We start from the raw sequence: 19,544 nt of genomic DNA, 5'->3' as shown, positions 1-19,544 counted from the left end.
AAGCCAGAGATTATTCACTCCATCGGTGTGAGATGAAGGAAACATAAAGATTAAGACATTCCTGATTCCTAATCTCAGGGGCTGGGTTTGGTCAACAGCCCGCACATCCACACGATGCTAGGAACTGGCTGTTGAAAGAGGTAGGCCAAGGAGACATTTCACAGCTCAGTGTTTACAGCGGTTAGGAAATGATGTACAGCTGACTACTGGCAGAGTAAAATTCACCTCAGGGCCTGGTCTGGGCTCTAAGTGACACACAGACCTCACACAGGGTGAATCCCACCCAGAGAGACTTTCCAAAACCTGTCTTCTCTGAGAGAGACCTGAGGCCACTTTGGAAGGGGGTTACCCAACCCTTGATTTACGTTATGCTTCTCTGAGGTGATGTCACGGATAGCCTGACATTAATAGACAGCACAGGACACAGAGGCTGGGTTTGACTGTTCAGGGGTTTAACAAAGTCATTTGAAAGTTTCTCTCTGGCTGAGAACGGAGGTGATGAGTTTTAACTCCACATGAACTGCAAGAGCCAAGTTCCGAAGCTCTCCAATGAGAGGCATGGAATGGAACGCTCTTAACCTGACTGCACCAAGAGAACTAAAGAGGAAATAATGGGCATGTTTGAGTACAGCGTTGGAACAGCAGCGGTCTGTTCTCAGCAGCTCCGCTCATTAGCTGATTTCAGTCATTTCTGGGTCAGAACCATCACAAAGCGAGGCTGGAAGAGTAGGCCAGTCACCTACAATAAATCACTGGAGTTACATGAGGGATGGATCTGACCGAATGTATTCCACTCAGCCCTGTGTGCTTACTGTAGCTGTGGGGGAAACAGAACAAACATACCAGCTGTTCCTTCTCTGAAGCAGAAAGAGCCAGAGTGATAGCATACGCCACAGCATTTCTTATTTTTTACAACCTTTCCTGGTTGGCAATGGGGCTTCCAGTCACTTCTCTACTCCGTGGTACCATCTGCATCCCATAAAGGCCCGTCCTGAAATCTCCAGGCTGAGACAAGCATGGGCACATCACGCTGTCATCGGAGCAGCTCAGTGCTCTCTGGGGCTCAGGCACCTGAGGAGGTGGCGTAAGAGTTGCAACAGAACACAAACCCTGCTCCCAATACCTTCTTTGGAGGGAAGAGGAGGAGACCAGCTCAGCTTCACCAACTCCTCTGAACGCTTGGAGGAAGGATGGGTGATGGGAGGGATCAACTGCTTGCAGTCGGTCAGGACCGGTGGGAAGCCGGGAGGCACATCTGCTGGGAAGGGGTGACATGGGCTGGTTACCACACTGGGTTACATACAGCAAGGAGGCACTCGTAAAGACAGGCTTTTTTGCTCTTGCTGTTTCTGGTTGGTTCAGTCTGTTACTCACCTGTGCTGCAATGGGATGGGTCTGCTGGGATTTTACTTTCCTCCAAGTCACTTTGATCCCGCACACATGGCTCCTCCTCTTGTTTGATCTGTGACAGAGCGTCACTTGTCAACTCGGGTGATCCTGGCCCTGGGAAAGAGAACTCTGTTGTTTTACTCATGGCCACTGATTTGAAAGCAGCGCCTTGGCTCTGTGCCCAGGGCGCGGGGGAGATTTCACCCTCACTAACGTTTGCAAAGCACTTGGAGCTCCGAGGGAAGACCGTTTCGGAAAGCAAGTTGGTAGTTAGTGGCTGGAGGACATACTTCAGCAAGTACAGGTGGCGTCACAGCCTCGTGAAAAGCACGAGTGCCATTTTCACTGCATTGGCTCTCGGCCCTGAAAATCCAATCCCATCAACACAACCTCCCTGTGTGACAGCAAAAGTCCCTGAACCGGGCTTCTCAGCCTGGGGATCACAAACTGGTGGCAGTCATTCTGTCCTTCCCTTGTTGTTAAGTGGGGGAGGCGCCCCAGTTAGGCAGCAGGAGGGATCCTGCTATAGAAAGAATGACTGATTTAGGAGGCTCAGAGCTTCAGATTAAAGAGGAGGTTACTCAGCTCGTGCAGTAAGGAAGGTCCTTCGAGATCTGTCCCTGTGGGTGCTCCACTGTGGGTGTGCCTACACCCTGGGCCTCTAATTGGAGAATTTAGGTAGCAGGGTCTGTTCAGCCCCCACCTTCCCCCCACCTCATGGTCAGCCTCGAGGCTATCTAGCGCTGGTGGGTAAACCCCCCTCAGTTCCTCTTCTACCACAGAGCCCCTTGGCAAGGACTCCCCGAAGCAGAGGGGAGGAGGCGGGTTGTGGAGCACCCATAGGGACTCACATCTCAAAGAACAATCGTTATGGCACAGGGAGAGTAACTTCCTCTTCTCAGGGAGGCGATACGGCACATGCGGGATGTTCGGCGAGCCCTAGCATTTTATCTGGACAGGACTAAGGACTTTAGGAAGTCTCCTAAACTCTTCCTTTCATTTGCAGGAAGATCCAAAGGTGCCTCAATAGCAGCTCAAAGGCTCTCCGAATGGGTCTCCAGTTGCATTAACCACTGTTACCATGCGCATAACCTGCTGCTCCCATCAGGAATCCACATGCCCTCCATGAAATCCACTTCTACCTCGGCCACATTTGACAGAGATGTCCCCATCTCAGAAATCTGCAGGGCAGCGACCTGGGCCTCGTGGAACACTATCGAGACTGCCTCGGATACCATCTTCAGCTCCACAATGCTATCGTCCGTACCATACTCCACTCCGATGCCCCAGCCCTCCACAGGGGATACCATGTGAAGTCACCTACAGTGCAGCATCCATAGGGACACTACTCGATTGTCACGATGTGGATTTGGAATGTGGAAAATTCGCTGGTTCATGAGGTTACCTTGGGGAGGCACTGTGGATGTGGCCTCAGGATGAATCTGTCCTTAAAGAAAATCAAGAATGGCGGGTGCACCATCAATGCTGCTGTTTCTCCTATTCATCATGTTGAGACAATGGCCACTAGGAATGCTGTCTTCCTGGGCAGGTGTAGGTTCAAAGGGTGCTCTAATTAAGGCTTTCAGAAGCAAGCTGAGGTCCCACGTTGGAGTGGGTGATCTGATGTGTGGAAAGAGGTTTCCCATGCCACTGAGGAATCTGTATATCTTTGGATGGGCAAAGACTGAGTGTCCATCCACCTGATGGTGGAAGGCCATTATGGCCTCTAGATGTACTTTAAGCGAGCTCAGAGAGAGACCGGCCCTTCTGAGGTCCAGAATATAATCCAGGATCAGAGGGAGGGAGGAAAAGGTAGGAGCCACTCGTTTGGAATTGCACCAACTTTGGAAGCTGTGCCTGGATGGGCCACAGTGAGAATGCCACACTCAGCGCAGACTGCAAGAAACAGGGCAGGCACTTCCCCAAAACTGGTGATTTATTCTATACTTAGAGTCACCAAACCAGTACCAAAAGAGCTTCTGTAGCAGCACATTGGTTAACAAGAAGCCACAATCCCCCTTAAGCATCCCTGTCCTTGGCTCCTATCTAGGCAAACAGGTCTCATATAGTGAGAGGTCACTGAAAACCCTGATTCACCATATGTGAGGTTCACTAATCCCAAAGGATCAGACACTTACCCCCAGGTCAATATGTCTGTCACATCTGACCCAAATATCACGCTGTCCGCCAATCCTAACTCAAGATGTATTAATAAAAGAAAAGGGAGCTAATGAATGGTTAAAAGATTATATACATTACAAATGCTTGCGAAGTCCTTATCTCAGAGTTGTAGCAGTGCTAAATGAATCTGCCTGGCTTGCAAAAGTCTCTCTGGAATCATCCCAAAAGATTAGAATCCAAATGCAGCTTAGATGTAAAGTCTGTTAGGGTCTTTTCCATGCATTCCCCAGGGTACTCCAAATAATTACTTGGAAGATCTCAGTCCCACGCCTTAAACTTTCTCTGTTTAAAGTTCAGCAGACTAGAGATGCAGGATCAAGGCCCGGGGTTTCGCTTTTATAGCTGAAGTAGGCAGTCAAGTCACAGCCTGTGACTACTTCTTCTTTCGTATGGCTTGAGTAGGTAGCAATGTTGACAAATGTATATCTGGGTTTGACAGCCAGTGCATTGCCACAGCAGAGAGCTGGTGCTTGTCCTTCAAGACCCCAGCGAAAGAACCAAGGGGACACTCAGATACGATGTGCTCCATCGTTTGTGACTGGTGACCACAGTCGCACACAGATGATTGCCTCATTTGCCTTTTAAAGAGGGTTTGTCCACATCTCCCATGAGGTGTCCCGGGGTGAGTCAATCTGTACCAGTCTTTCCGACCTAAATCAAAGCCTGGTGGTTCTGTGGGATGGTCAGTGAAGAGCTGTTTGTATTGAGCGGCTGACACGCTCCGTGTGGCTCTCCGTTGAGCCTGTGTCGAAGTTGAGTGTCAGGCTCTTGGTGCCGTTCCAAAGAGGATGGCAGGATTTTAATATGGTCTTTGGCAGGTTTTGCAGGTCATTGTGCAATGAAACCTTCATGCTTGCACTGATGTGGTTAAGAAAGCGAGATGTCTGGGCAGCTCTTCCAATCCATGGAGGCTGGATGTGCGATAGGACCAGGAGCCAGTCAACTGGGGTCAGTTTGAGTATCCCTGACGCTCTGTGCATGGCGTTACTGAGCTGAGTGTCAAGGAGTTTAGTGTGACTGCTGTGAGACCATCTAGTGCACAGTATTCAACCACAAAGCACACCAACGTGATCGTTGAGGTTCATAGGGTCCGTGGACTGGAGCATGTGACTGAGGATTCTTTTTTGCCAAGCACACACGGACCCACCACTTGAAGTTAACATTCAATTTCCTATGCATACCCAGGTAATCTAGTTACACTCATTTGCATAAGGCAATTAGCCAATGCATTATAACAGAGATGGGTAAGATGAAGAGAATGTAGATAATATTATTTTCCTGCAGTGTCTCATATCTTTGATCCTAAGGTTAACGGAACACAGTCACATACGTAATGTAAGACAATTAAAACAGGAAAATGATTTAGCATCGAAAAGCTAGTTTGGTTACAGTGGTAAACGTCTAACAAGATACAGGTGCACAGACAAACACCTTTAGCATCTCCCTTGATTTCTATTACTGCAGATGAATGGGTTAACGATTGCTGGTCTTTGAAATTCATAGACAAGTGAACTGTCTTGATCCAATTGTAATGCCTCTCGTTAAGTTGTTGTGGGTCAGAGGTCGGCTGGTCTGCCAGTGTCACAGAAGCATTACCACTTCTGCAGCTAGTGCAATGAGTCGTAGATTTCCTACTGTGCAACCACACCTCTTTCACCTCCTCAGAGCATTTGGTCTCTAAGTGTTGGAACCACAAATGGGTCAAGCTTGGAGGATCTGTAAGTTGGGGTGAAGGATCCGTCCGTTGTTTTGGGAGAATAGGTGGGGAATGGGCCGAAGAGGACATACTGCCAACTATGCAAGGTAGGGGACCACACTTGCCTCAGCCAGGAGGGAGCAATCAGTATGATTTCCGTTCTCTCTCGCCGTATCTTTCATAGGACCCTTGCCATCAGAAGGATGGAGGAAAGGCGTATATAGCAGCTCCTTGCCCCATGGAAAGAAGACCACGTCCCCCAGAGACGGTTTCCCTAGCCAAGCTCTGGAGCAGTAGCAAAGACATTTCTTGTTCCAGCAAGTAGAAAAAGATCTCGTGTCAGGGCTCCCCAGAGGTTGACTATGCTGTGAAGCTCTGCTGGGTTCATCTCCCATTTGTGACCACGTGAGACATTCCGGCTGAGACTGTGGCCTGTCACATTTTGTACCCCGGGCAGGTAAACGGCTGAAATGAGCACGCTGTGGCGGATGCACCAATTCCAAAGTTTCAGTGAGCCCGTGCAAAGGGCAGGTGCTCTGGAGCCCCCGGGTGATTTATGTAAAACATGCACGTTACGTTGTCGGTCGTGACTTTCATGTGAATATCCCTGGTGAGTGGGAGAACGTGTGCACAGGCATTTCTGACGGCTCTCAGTTCCAAAAGACTGATATGGAGAACTGCTTCCATGGGAGACCACGCATCCTGAACTTTGTGGTCATTTAGGTGGGCTTCCCAGCCTATCAGAGAGGCGTCTGTTAGCATCAGTGTTGGTGGGGGGTGGCGTGAACAGAATGCCTGCATGGACATTGGATGGTTCTTTCCACTAGTCCAGGGAGTGTTTGACCCTGGAGGGCATCGACAGCAGCTTGTTTAGCCCGTCCTTGATCAGAAAGTAGACAAATCTGAGCCACATCTGTACACAGCTCATGTACAGTCAAGCGTGTGGAGTCACAAAGGTGCGTACCGCCTTGCACCCAAGAAGCTGGAGGCAATTCCTGGCTGGTGTTTGGAGGCTAGCCTGGACTGTCTCTATGAGACTTGCCAGGGCGTTGAATCTGTGCAGCAGGAGGAATGCTCTCGCTTGCACTGCGTTGAGCTCGGCCCCAGTAAACTCCTGCTGTTGTAGTGGGGTCAGGGTCGAGCCCCAATTGCACAAATATGTGCACAGTCTTCTGGGTGGCCCACAGGGCATCTTCAAAGGAACAAGTCTTCAGAAGGCAGTTGTCCAGGTATGGGTAAATGACGATACCTAATGTTCGTAGGTGCGCCGCTACAACGGAGAGGACCTTGGAGTGCGGACGAGAGTGCCGTACTGATAATGGTCCTGCATTATCATAATCGGGGGAATCTCCCGTGTGATGGACAGATTGAGATGTGGAAGTAGGCATGTTGTAGGTCGAGGGCTGAGGACCAATCTCCTTGTTCTTGTTATGGAGTAATGCTTGCTAGTGTGACCATTTTGAACTTTTGTGTCTTCACGTATCTGTTTAGTGCCCTTAGATCTGATGTGGGTATCCAACATCCCCTTCTCTTGAGGATCAGGAAATATCCAGAATAAAAACCTTTGCCTCTGAGAGGACTAGGATTTGGTTTTATGGCCTCTAGGCATAACAGGTGATCTATTTCCTGGTATAATAGTCTCACGTGAGAAGGGTTCCTGAAGAGGGATGGGGTGGGAATGGGCAGGGGGAGAAGTGAAGTGGATGGAATAACTCTTCGAACTAATCTCCAAGACCCATCTGTCGGAGGTTATGTTCTCCCAACTCCTGAGGAAGAGACTCGGGCGACTTCCGAAGGGATGTGAAATAGCAGCTGTTGTTGCAAAGAGTGGATGCTCAGGGCCTCGACCAAGGCGCCAAAATTGGTGTTTTGCGGACGAGAGTTGAGAGGTTGAGGATTGGGAGACTGACAGCTTTCGCTTTTGCATCCTGGGTCTCTTACGCTGTGGCTTATAATGCTGTTGTGATGGGGGGGGGGAAGGGGGAGACTGAGGTGGCTGGGATCTGTGTGGTGGTTGTGAACTGAATTTCCTTTTCTGTCCCGGTGTATAGATTCCTAGAGAGCGTAGCGTGGATCTAGAGTCCTTTAAGGTGTGGTGTGACGCGTCCATTGTGTTCACAAAGAGTTTGGGTCCTTCAAACGGGAGGTCCTCAACCATTGTCTGCACTTCCTTCAGCAACCGTGAGAGGTGTGAACAAGATGCCTGCCTCATTACCACTGCCATCAAGACTGAACGGGTCACTGTGTCCACGGCATCCAGTGTGGTCTGTAGTGCTGTTCTTGCTACCAACTGGCCCTCTTGGATGATGGCTTGAAATTGTTCCTTTGGGGCATCTGGCAAGTGGTCAATAAAGGTGTTGAGTTCTGCACAGTTCCCATAGTCGTATTTGGCCATTAGGCCTTGATAGTTTGAAACCCTGAATTTTCAAGTCCCCAGTGAGGATGTCGTCCTCCCAGATAGGACAGCCACTGGAAGAAGCTGTCCTAAGGGATGGATTTGGTGTAATGTTGCTTTCCTCATGAGTTAACAGCATCTACTATGAGAGAGTTGGGTTGAGGTGAGTGAAAAGAAAATCTGCCTCCTTGGGAACACGTAATATTTTCTGTCTGCCCTCCTGCATGTTGGTGCATTAGAGGCTGGTGTCTGTCCGATGATCTTGGCAGGGTCTAAAGTGCCTCACTGACTGGGAAGGCAATCCTTGAAAAGGAATGCAGAATGTCCAACAGCGTATGGCACATTTACAGAGCCGAGCCTCAGCCACCCTCTTCGTAAGATCTTAGAAATGCTTGAAATCATCAGCTAATGATGGAGGAGGGGGCATCACCGCCTCATCAGGGGAAGAGAAGATGTTCGTCGGTGGAGTAGTTTCCAACTCTAGTCTGGTCTCCTGCTCCTTGAAATTTTCTTCCTGAGGCTCTGGATACAAAGGCCACAGGGGATCACCTGGTGGACTCTCTGTGGGAGATTCTAGATGTCCGAGAGGTTTGGGGCCTGTAGGTTGCCCACAAATCCCAGTAAGGTTGACTCGTTGGTACCGATGGCCTTTTATGTGTGGCTCATTCTGACGGGGGGCTGCTCTGAAGCGCTCGGTGCCGCAGATCTTTTTGTTGGCGCCGAGCCTGTGCCCCTGAGGTCCTTAGGCATTACTGGGGCGCTCTGGGTGCCGTGCTTCGGAGTCGTCAGTGCTCAGGTGACCTCTGGATGGACAAGAGCTTGGTTTGAGGGCGTGCAGCTCTTTTTCTAGAGGCTTTGCACGGGGAGTCTGCTGACTTTCATCACGATTCTCGCTCTCTGGAGATGGAAGGCTCCAGGGATGAGCTTCATCCTGGGGAGGATTCGGGACCAGGGTCAGATGCCAGTTTAAGAGCACCCTCCATCAGGAGGAGTTTCAATTTTGGGTCCCAGTTCTTTTGGGATGTGGCCTTCAACTGTTGGCAGAAGGTGAAATATGTGCCTCTCTGAGGCACCAGATGCCACAAGAATGTCCGTCTGTCACAGGGATTGCCTCCCTGCAGGACAGGCACCTTTTAATGCCGGGCAAACCGGGCATGTCCCTACAGGGGTGATCCCACAACAAAAGTCAGGAAACCGGGTAGAGAGAACTTTTATTTTCTTTTAAGAATAAAAAAAATCCCTGACGCGCTCTAGGCACTACAAAAGCTAATGGAAACCCTCAGAGGAACTGAAAACTATAAACTAAACCCTAGCAATATAAAACGAGGTAAGCAATTGGACAGCGACTCGCTCCGTTCCCAGGCCAAGGGCGGTTGAGAAAGAACTGATGGTGGTTTGCCCAGGCAGCAAGAGATGGCCTTGAGGCAGATCAGGAGGGCGGGCGGGCACATGTGCAGGTTGGACACTGCTACCTACATTCTTCCATTACAGAGGTGCAGATACACCTACAGTGAAGCACCCACCGGGACGTTACCTGAACAAGAAGCGTCACTCACCCGTGCAAGGGTCCACAGGGATTTCTGCTCTCTCTGAGTCTTGCTGACCCCTGACACACGGTTCTCCCCCTTCTTCAATACGGGCTAAGATGTCAGGTTTGGAAATGGCATAATCTATTTAAAAAAAAAGAATGACAGCAGGGGACACAGTTACAAAGCACTGCGCTATTTATACAGCGTCCTTACCATGTGCCTGGTGCTTTGAAGACAAATAAAGGAACAGTTCCTGCCCTGAGCAGCTCAACTTCTAAGTTACACGTAGCAGCATTTCCTGCTTCAGTGTGAGACACAAGTTACAGAGAGAGCCCTGCAAATCTGCAGCTATCCGCTTTATAGCCGCGGGCCATTTTTGCAGATCATGGGATCGGCTGCAGGTACAAATTTTGTATCCGCGCAGGGCGCTAGTTACAGAGATCAGCCAGGTGAGGAGCTCTAGGGGGAGGGGGAGAAACCCTACGAAGAATACGCAAATACATTGTAAAGACAATACTGACAACCAAGTAAATCCTGTTCTCCTCATTCCACCCGCGGCCCTTTACAGAGTCTTCAAATCTCATCTGTCCTGCAGGAAGGGAGGGTCTTTGATACAGGAACTCAGTGTTAGCCAATGGAATTCACCCGGCAGATGCTCACGGGGATTTCTCCCAGGAAGAATGGGAAGGCTGTTGGACTGTTGGGAAGGCTCTGCCTCCTCCTCCTCCCAGCCTGTCCCTGGGTTCCCCTGTGCATCCAGTGCCTGGTGTAGCTGCCTTGGTGGTGGTCGGGAGCTCCTGACACTGACTCTGTTATCTGTTAGTGCTGGGAGGGAGCTGGCGTGGGGCGAGGACTTTCCAGAGGATGCTAGAAATATGGATTATTCTTTTGGGAAAAAAAAAAAAAAAAAAGACCATTTCAAACGAAGCCAGGAACACATTATATTTCGAAGACCAACAGTTTCTACTCGAGTCATTCATCCGTGAAGGAAGTTTTGCATCAACACTCCAAGGAAGAGTGGTCTCATGGTTAAGACTCCGAGACCTAGGTCCAAACCCAGCTCTGCCACAGACTCCATGTGTGACCCCGGGCAGATTTTCAAAAGAGCACGGCATGGCTCTTTTGAAAATGTGGCTCAACCTCTCTATGCCTCAATTCCTCACCTGTAAAATGATGGCGTTACGGCCCAGCCTTACGGGGCTAGTGAGGATAAGTGTATGTGAGGCACGTGGGTGTGACCCACAGTGACAGAGCCTGTGTAAGAACCCAGACAAGACAGGAGTGAACATCATCAGGTTTCTGTAAAGATGACTGGGACCAGAGCGGATAAATGCAATTATCCAACAGGAGAAAGCACAGGACACAGAGAGCTCAAGCCTGCCATTGCGTAACTTTCAATCTCTGCTCCTATGGGGGGATGCCTGGAGTTGATCTTTCAGAAAATCTTAAAGAGCTACAAATACTGACCTAGCAAAATGCAAAGTGGAGGATAACCCGGTGCTGGATCCCAGCCCAGGAACTGCACACATCCCGCCTCTTCTAACAAAGGAGGGGAAACCGATCCTTACCCAACGAGATCAAAGTCTCGTAGTTCCCCTTCATCACGTTCTTGTACAGCTCCTTCTGCCACGTGTCTAAGCTCCCCCACTCCTGCTCGTTGAAATACACTGAGACGTCATCAAACGTCACCGGCACCTGGAATCACACGCAGCGCATGCTCAGCACCTGCTGCTTTAGCACCATCATGGTAACAGCTCCCTACACCTTGTATTGGTTATGAGACAAGAAGCACACCGAGCCCACAGCCCCACTGTCACCACAGGCAGCCACTCCCATCCCTCTGGGCAAGGCAAGGTGGCCTTTCTTCCTTACCCGTACCGTAAAAGGACTTCTGGACCCCTCACCTCCAGGGGACCCGTGCATGGCTGTTGCTTAAACCTTCATCCCGCTGCAGGCTGCTGACAAGCCTAGCTGGGCCCTCATACATAACCAATCCCTCGACCAGTCACTTCCTTCCTGAATTTGCAAATATAGTGCAGTGGCTCCGGGGAGATCCCAGAGTGGTCCCGAGAATTCACAGCCCGGGAACCAGCCCATCACAACAAAAAAGCAGGCAGCGAATAAAAAGGTTGCTGGATTCAGGTCCAGATCAGTCTGGAAGCAACAGGGTAGGGATAGAGCCCTGCAAATCCGCGGATATCTGCTTTATATCCGCGGACCATTTCTTGCAGATCACGGTAGGATGGTCACAGAGGTCAGGACCTCTGTGACTTCTGGGGCAGGGCTGGAGCAGCTGCCAGCCAGGGGTGCAGCGAACAGCTGCTAGGCAGGAGGGCGGGACTGATCTGCTGAGGGAGGAGAGGCAGCTGGGAGGGCTGGGCTGATCAGGTGTTAGGCAGGAGGGCTTGTGTTAGGTGGCAGGGTGGGGCTGCAGGACTCAAGGGCTCATCAGCTGTTTGGAGTGGCAGGGGCTCAGCTGATGCAGGGATGGGGGTAAGTCTAAGAAGGAGGGTGGATTGCAGTCCAGTAAAAGTTTATTCCTGCGGACGCGGATCGACATGTTTGTATCCGTGCAGGGCTCTAGGTAGGGACACAGAGCGAGACTGGGAAAACCTGGTAACTCTGTTTTTGCTCTTCTCCCTCGGCACTAGCTGGGACATTGTTACCTGGGGGAACTGCCCCTTGGTGCCTGGGGGGAGTCTCAGGATCCAGAAGTTCCTGTTCTTCAGCAGGTTCTCCAAGTTCTCCAGCCTCCTCTGCAGTAGACTGTTCTCCTGAATCAGAGTCTCCAGCACGGCCCACTTACTCTCCAGCTGGGCACTGAATTCCACCACAGCTTTCTCACAGTCTGTTATTTTCTTCTCAGTCGTCCCCGTTCTCCCCTCCAGGTTCAGCAACCGCGTGGTGTGAGCCTCCACCTTCCTCTCCACGGCCTGGGGCGAAGTCATAACTGCAGCGATCTCCCGGGCTCTGTGCGGCTGGGTTTCTCTCACAGTTTGTTCCGGGACAGCCAGGGGTTGGAAAGGCATCACACGATGCTGCTCTGAGGCCAGGTCCAGAACCTGTTTGCAAGGACAGCAAGTGAAAGCTGAGCCGGCAGCCGTACCCTGATCGAGCCGCAGAGGCATAATTCGGAGCAGCTCACACACTCCGTGCTGCTCAACTCTCCCCGGGTTTCAAATTTTGTCCTTACAGGGTCACGTTCCCAGGGTGGCAGCCACAGATGAACTGATATTTTCATCAGGCGCTTCACGTTCTAAAGTGAAATCTCTCTACACAGGGAGACGTCGGAGGACAGGACTCAGGGAGATTTTTGTGGCCCCGCTACCTGCAATTCTATGAAGTGGACGCGCCACCGTTTTCCGACTCCATCATTGCCAACAGCCGGGGTCCAAGCAGATTCAGCCCCCCACCTTCCAATTCTGGTAGCAGAGCAGCGGAAGCCGGGTCTGTCCCAGGACAGACGTCTCTGATGGGTCCAGCACCAGACAGTAACTCACTCGCCCCGTCTGCCTGGTCTAACCAGACCCACTAAAGCGGCCAGCGCCGGCCGGAGGGTGGCTTTGTTAGACTGCTGGCGGGTCGCTCTCCGTGTAAACGCACCGGGTCTCCAGGAGGACTGGCACCGGGGCGGGACAGGGACCACACGACAGAGCCAGGCCGCTGCCCCTGCTCGGACCCGGGCTGGGCCAGCTCCACACCACAGCCTCGGGCCGGCGGGACCAGGAGCGCTGGCGGCTGGAGACAAGCCGGACACCCCAGGGCGGGAGGGAGAGAAAACGGGCCGGAGCCCGACCCGGGACAGCCCTGGACAGCCGGGAGAGCCCAGACCAGCCGCAGCCGGGCCCCGCTGCCCGCTCCCCACAGTCCCGACCCCAGGGCTCAGCCCCTGCCCGGCCCCCCCAGCCGGACCCGGCACCCCCAGCCCGGGCCGGGCCCTGCCCCCGGGCGGCCGGCAGAGCAGAGCAGCGCAGCGCAGCGCTCCCCGCGGGCCGGCTCCCGGGGCTCTCCCGCCAGGGGGTTTCCTGCCCCGCTCGGGCCAGGGAGCGGAGCCCCCGCCGGGCCCTTACCTGGGCAGCGGCCCGCTCGGCCAGGGCCCCGGCCCGGCTCGGCTCTCTGCAGCGGGCCCGGCCCGGCTCCGCTCCGCGCCCGGCAGATCCCGCCCGGCGCCCTGCCGCCTCCTCGCCAGGGGCCGCCCCGCGGCCGGTCGGAGCCGAGCCGGGCCGGGATATAGGGACGGAGCCGCGGCCTGGCGCTGGCGGCAGGGCCCGGGCGGGCTGGGGGAGCCGGGCGGGGAGCGGGGCCGGCAGCGGCCCCTGCCGGCGGGAGGCGAGCCCGGGTCGGGAGGCTGGAGCCGGCCCGTGCGCTCCCTGCCCGGCAGCCGTGACAACCCCTGCCCAGGCCGCCCGCAGCGAGCAGCCGGGGCTGGGCCGGGCGATCCTGGACCCCCTGGCCACAGACCTTGGCGAGGGCAGCAGCTCCCAGCCCCTCCGGCCCGGAGCCCCGCGCCCAGCTCCTCACCCCATGGGAAGCTCTGCGCTGGGTCGGACCCCCGGTCCGTCCGGCCCAGGAGCCTGGTTCTGGCAGCAGCCGGGGGCCGCAGCGGGAAGGAACAGAACAGAACAGAACAGGGCCAGGTCCAGCGAGCCACCCCCTGTCGCCCGCGGTCAGCTGGCAGGCAGCCGGTTAGGGGCACCCGCTTGTGTCCCTGGCCATCCCGGCTTGTTTTAAACCTGCTGCCTGCTCATTTCATGGGGTGACCCTGCTTCTGGGGCTGTGCGAATGCGCTCCACCCAGTCCTGATTGTATAGACCTCTATCGTGAACACCCTCAGTCATCTCAGTTTTGGGCCCCCCACTACAAAAAGGATGTGGACAAGTTGGAGGGAGTCCAGCGGAGGGCAATGAAAATGATGAGGGGGCTGGAGCACATGAGTTATGCAGAGAGGCTGAGGGAACTGGGCTTGTTTAGTCTGCAGAAGAGAAGAATGAGGGGGGATTTGATAGCAGCCTTCAACTACCTGAAAGGGGGTTCCAGGGAGGATGGGGCTAGGCTGTTCTCAGTGATGGCAGATGACAGAACAAGGAGCAATGGTCTCAAATTGCAGTGGGGCAGGTCTAGGTTGAATTCCCTAGGAGGGTGGTGAAGCACTGGAATGGGTTACCTAGGGAGGTGGTGGAATCTCCATCCTTGGAGGTTTTTAAGGCCTGTCTTGACAAAGCCCTGGCTGGGATGGTTTAGTTGGGGTTGGTCCTGCTTTGAGCAGGGGGTTGGGCTAGATACCTCCTGAGGTCCCTAATATTCTATGATCACAGCTCCCCGCTAGGCCTTATGGACTAGGGGACTGGGATCTTGGTCACAGCTCCCTGCTAGGTCTCAGCTGTAGAGGACGTCCAGCCCCAAGCTCTCCTTCTACTCCCCAGGGCGAGTGGGGAGATGGGTATCTGGGAGGCTGAGATACAGGAACGCTGTGAATCAGGCTGAAAGCAGGGATAGTCATAGTTCAAGCTGCCTCTCCTGCCTGAAACAGCCACTGTCTAGATTTCTATACGACATATACCGGGCTGCTGCCTGCAATCCATCCCCAGCTACACAGCCCCACACACAGGCCTGGTGCAGAGCAGACAAGCCAGCGCTCCCCTCCCTGACGCTAGGAGCATTCACTCTCTGGGCCCGATCCTGGGAAGAGCTAAGCACCTGCTGAGAAAGCTGGCCCGTGTTCAGTGCGTCTCGGGAGAGGCGCAGCTGCCCCTTGTCGCAGGATCAGGTCTTGCATTGAGACACAGCACAGGGAAAGGTGGTCAGAGTATTCGGAGTGGGGCTGAGCGGGGAGGGGCGTCAGGGGAAGGGAAGACAGAGTTTCTAGCATTAACTGCAAACACCGTGTGTGTGTTGTGGTAACGTATGAGCCCCCGTCATGGCCCAGGACCCTTTTGTGCCAGGTGCGGCACAAACACAATATGATCACACTCTTGTGGGTGTGTACGGCACCTAGGACAGAGGCATCCTGGGCTGTGACCGGGGCCCTTAGCAATGACCAGAATACACGTAAATAACGTTTGCAATTAAAGCTGGAAGCTTTGTCTTCCCGTCCCCTTTGACCCTCCCTGCTCAACCCCACTCCAAGGACTTGTTACTCTGTGGTATGGGAGGGGGATACAGGACTGGGGCCTTAAGAAGTCAAGTGTACACGGTGCTGCCTGGCTTTGACACAGGATCTGTTGCTCTCTGCCCTGCTGCCATTAAAAACCTCACACTGCTGCTGGTCTCCGGCAGCCTGAAGGTGAAACACACTGAGCAAACTTCTCCGCAGGCTTCGCTGGCTTTCCCTGCCGCCGGTTTGTGGTGGCTGGACAGAGGGATCTTGCCCCTGCTTTTCAGAGATGTCAGACATGGGCCCCAGACACGGAGGCACATGGGGTCAGCGAAGGCGGCTGGCTGCAATGCTGGGCTGGGGAACAGGGTGCTGCGCTCCAGTTCGAAATGACAATCAGACCCCAACGCCTCCAAGCCGGAGGGTCCGGAGAGACAGTTTCCAACCCCTGCCCTGGACAGCAGGACTCCAGCCCTCAGGGAATTCGGAGCTACACTCCCTGACAGAAGCACCAAACCCAGGATGAGTTTAAAATCCTCTCCCAGTTCAGTCACGCCGGAGGTAAAGAGTATGCGTATAACATTTGCACATGACACCAGGCTGGGCAGGGTTGCACGCACTTTGGAGGGCAGATTTCAAATTCAAAATGACCGTGACAAATTGGAGAATGGGTCTGAAATCAACAAGGTGAAATTCAATGAAGACAAGTGTAAATACCTCACTTAGGAAGGAAAAATCAAATGCGCAGCTACAAACTGGGGAATAGCTGGCTAGGTGGTTGTACAGCTGGAAAAGATCTGGGGGTTGTAGTGGATCACAAACTGAATCTGAATCGTCAGTGTGATGCAGCTGCAAGAAAGGCTAATGTGACTGTGGGATGTATTAACCGGAGTGTCGTATGTAATTGTCCTGCTCTGCGCAGCCATGGTGAGGCCCCAGCTGGAGTAGTGTGTCCAATTCTGGGCACCACATTTTAGGGAAGATGTGGACAACCTGGAAAGAGTCCAGAGGACAGCAACAACGATAAAAGGTTTGGAAAGGTTTAGAAGGTTTTCTAAACCCGACCTGTGAGGAAAGGTTGAAAAAACCGGGGCATGTTTCGTCTTTTCTTGAGACTAAAAGACAACCTGCTCAGTCGTCCAATCTGTTCCTGGCTGTTGTAAAGAGGAGGATGATCAGTTGTTCTCCAGGGCCACTGGAGGTCAGACAAGAAAGAAGGGGCTTAATCTGCAGTAAGGGAGATTTAGGTTCGATATTAGGAAAAACTTGCTAACTCTACAGTTAAGCAAGGGAACAGGCATCCAAAGGAAGCTGTAGCGTCCCCCTCACTGGAGGTTTACACGAATAGGTTGGATTAACACCTCCAGAGATGGTCTTTCTAGATTGACTTGGTCCTGCCTCAGTTCATGGGGCTGGGCTTGACGACCTCTCACAATGTGCCTTCCAGCCCCACTCTCCTCTGACTCTATGAAAACGGGCCAGGTTTGCACCCCTGCCAGGAGAGCTCCAGCCAGGCCGGGTGAGTCCAGACCAGCTGCAAACAGCCCCAGATCCAACAGCTGGATCCCGGCAACTCCCACCCCCAGGGCTCAGCCCCCTGCCCAGGCCGGACAGGCAGCACAGGCTGGGGACAAGCTGCTGGGGGGGGCAAGGCTCTCCTTCCAGGGAGTTTCCTGCCCCACTTGGGGAGCCCCCACCGGGCCCTTATCTGGGCAGCAGCACCTGCTGGCAGGGGATTGTGTCACCGGGAGTCAGGACCCAGCGCTGCCCCCAGCCTGGCCTGGAGAGCTGAGTTTCGTCACAGTCCAGGGCGCTGCCTCCCAGATAGGCCCCTCGGTTCCTTCCCCAACCTGACGCATGCTAAACGCCCGCCCGGTTGCTCCTGCGGCCTGGGCCTGGAGCCCCTGCCAGCCTGCCCGTCCCACAGTCCCTAGCTGCCACGGCATTACAGGGGCTGCTCTTGAACCCAATGCTGCAGCACTGAGGGCTTGGCTGGATTTTCTTCCCAGTGAGAAACAAGAGGAGACCCATCCCCAGGGCTGCGCCTTTGACTGGCCTACTTTTAACCACACCCAACTACCCTTCGGTTTCTGCTGTTATACTGAAATCACACACAGCTCACTCCAGTGGGCCTGAGGAGAGCTCTGCCGGGTGAGGCCCTTTAGACTAGGGCTGCAGCTGTGACCCGGAGAGAAACCAAACTCACTTCACTCGACTACCACACGGCCATCAACCAGGAACCGCTTGCAGTCGCTCATCACTTACACTGGATCTGTGCCCATGATATAGGAAGTAAAACAACTCCCAAATCCATGGCCAGGCCCCTGAGCCATGGAGCTGGCCTATAAAATAAGCTTGTGTATTGTTACCAGTTCCTTCTGGGAAGAGAATCAAAAAATGAAAAGAGCGGAAGCTGACCCTGCCTAGGAAAGGAAAGGAATTGAGGCATGCAGAGGATGTCACCTAGTGAGGAATAAGGCTGGACCACTCACAGGTCCTGCTAGGAAAATGACACACGTACAGAAAAGGGCAACTAAAATGATTAGGGGGATGGCACAGCTTCCATACGAGGAGAGATTAATAAGACAGGAACTGTTCACCTTGGAAAAGAGACGACTAAGGGGGGATATAACAGAGGTCTATAAAATCATGACTGGTGTGGAGAAAGTAAATAAGGAAGTGTTATTTACTCCTTCTCATAACACAAGAACTAGGCGTCATCCAATGAAGTTAATAGGCAGCAGGTTTAAAAGGAGCAAAAGGAAATATTTCTTTACACATCATGTAGTCAACCTGTGGAACTCCCTGCCAGAGGATGTTGTGAAGGCCAAAACTATAACAGGGTACAAAAAAGAATTAGGTAAGTTCCTGGAGGATAGGTCCATCAATGGCTATTTGCCAGGGTGGGCAGGGATGCAACACCATGCTCTGAAGTGTCCCTAACCTGTGTTTGCCAGAAGCTGGGAATGGGCAACAGGTTGGCTCACTGGATGATCACTTCAGAGAATACACCAGGTTCTTCTCATTGGCCCCAACATGGCAGTAAAATGAGAGCAATGGAATAGCTGAATATTCCCGACCCAACGGATGCCTGCAGAAGTGAACCGTGCTAAATACTAACCCCAGGGCACGCCTGTGTGGTGAGGGCACTGCCCAAGCCCAGCCAGCCACAGCCATGCCTGAGGGCAGAATAATCTTTCCTGCCACCCCCTCTTCCTAAGCTGCAAGTGACTCAGGGCCCCGAGCAGTTGCGGAGACGCAAACATGCCCACTTGTGATGGTGGCAGCCGTTGCTGCTCACAGCATGGCAGGACTCACACAGGCCGGGATGGTGCACGTGAAGTCAGCTACTGGCCCTCACACTTCACAAGGAGGCAGAGAAATGGCTGAGGCGGCTTCACATCCCCAGTGAGCTGCTTTCCAGCCTTCACTTGCCCCTTCCAGCAACTGCTTGACAGTGCCACAATTGGTGCTCTCCTGATTGCACAATGATTTTCTGTGGCATACAAACAGGCTGTGACCATTACCAGCTGAGCAGAACTGACCCGGGCAATGCTGACTGGAAGGCCTGCCCGCCCAGAAAAGCCAGGGGACTGCAGGCATTATATAGCCATAGCGCTTGTAGTTTTACTTTGGGTGCTACAGTCTGTTCTCTGCAAGTTCTCACACCATATCCCCCTACAGCACTGGAGCACCTTCCAGCAGGGCATCAAACAACGCGACTAACACCCGGGACGTTTGTTCTCTCAGACTCTCCCCAGTGGAGTGTCCAGTTTGGGATTTTCACACACCTGCAGCTGTGTGTTTACGTTAAAGAAGGCAAGGTCTAAGAACTGCACCTTGCACTTCAGGCACATTGACACGGCCCGGCGGGTCTCATGACCGGGATGCACACTGCAGTGCACTCTAGACTGTTGCACTCTACCTGCCCTGTGTAGACCCTCCAAGTGAGAACTAACAAGGCACCTAGCTCACATGAACAGAAGTGAACCACATTAAATGTGAACCAGGTCACTTTCCATTCCCACTCGTAGGGGCTACATGGGACAATCACAGCACCCCACACTACAACAGTCCAAACTGCCGGGCTGTGTAGACAAAGCGTTAGAGCAGAGCGTGGTGAGATTTATAATAGTCCTTAGCTCTCGCGGGGGTTCATTCCAAAGTCTTGGGCATTGCCTTTAATTTACGTAATAATGGTGAGGCCAGATGGCCACCGTGCTCCACCCCAGAGATGACTGCATTTTCATAAGCATTAAA

At 53.2% G+C, this 19,544-nt stretch overlaps 2 protein-coding genes and 1 long non-coding RNA gene across 5 annotated transcripts in view; 1 reads left to right on the top strand and 2 right to left on the bottom strand.

Annotated features, from left to right (window-relative positions):
- The window catches only part of LOC137150572 (zinc finger protein 585A-like), a 240,549-nt gene that overhangs the window by 39,079 nt on the left and 181,926 nt on the right, over positions 1 to 19,544 (top strand). The window contains exon 8 of the mRNA XM_067544525.1: positions 15,830 to 15,845. Within this exon, the coding sequence (XP_067400626.1) occupies positions 15,830 to 15,845 (16 nt within the window). The remainder of the gene's footprint in view (positions 1 to 15,829; positions 15,846 to 19,544) is intronic.
- The window catches only part of LOC137150576 (zinc finger protein 777-like), a 111,706-nt gene that overhangs the window by 2,003 nt on the left and 90,159 nt on the right, over positions 1 to 19,544 (bottom strand). For 2 of the 3 annotated variants that reach the window (XM_067544531.1, XM_067544533.1), the window contains exons 2-6: positions 11,857 to 12,252; positions 10,759 to 10,885; positions 9,218 to 9,331; positions 1,375 to 1,503; positions 1,124 to 1,255 (exon numbers count right to left, since the gene is read on the bottom strand). In XM_067544531.1, coding sequence (XP_067400632.1) covers positions 1,124 to 1,255; positions 1,375 to 1,503; positions 9,218 to 9,331; positions 10,759 to 10,885; positions 11,857 to 12,252 — 898 coding nt within the window. Of the gene's footprint in view, positions 1 to 1,123; positions 1,256 to 1,374; positions 1,504 to 9,217; positions 9,332 to 10,758; positions 10,886 to 11,856; positions 12,253 to 13,260; positions 13,369 to 19,544 lie in introns of those variants that run through there. The other variant, XM_067544532.1, reaches the window with a different exon arrangement.
- Positions 361 to 1,115, bottom strand: LOC137150589 (uncharacterized). Its single transcript, XR_010919032.1, has 2 exons — positions 844 to 1,115; positions 361 to 739 (listed from the first exon to the last, which is right to left on the bottom strand). It is a non-coding gene; the product is annotated as an uncharacterized lncRNA (long non-coding RNA).

Source organism: Emydura macquarii, unplaced genomic scaffold (genome assembly GCF_026122565.2).
Source record: "Emydura macquarii macquarii isolate MOO-44397 ecotype Brisbane River unplaced genomic scaffold, CSIRO-AGI_Emac_v2 contig_973, whole genome shotgun sequence".
In the NCBI taxonomy this organism is placed as follows: domain Eukaryota; kingdom Metazoa; phylum Chordata; order Testudines; family Chelidae; genus Emydura; species Emydura macquarii.
Note: the sequence above shows the minus strand (reverse complement) of the source record. Positions and strands in the feature narration are given on the sequence as shown.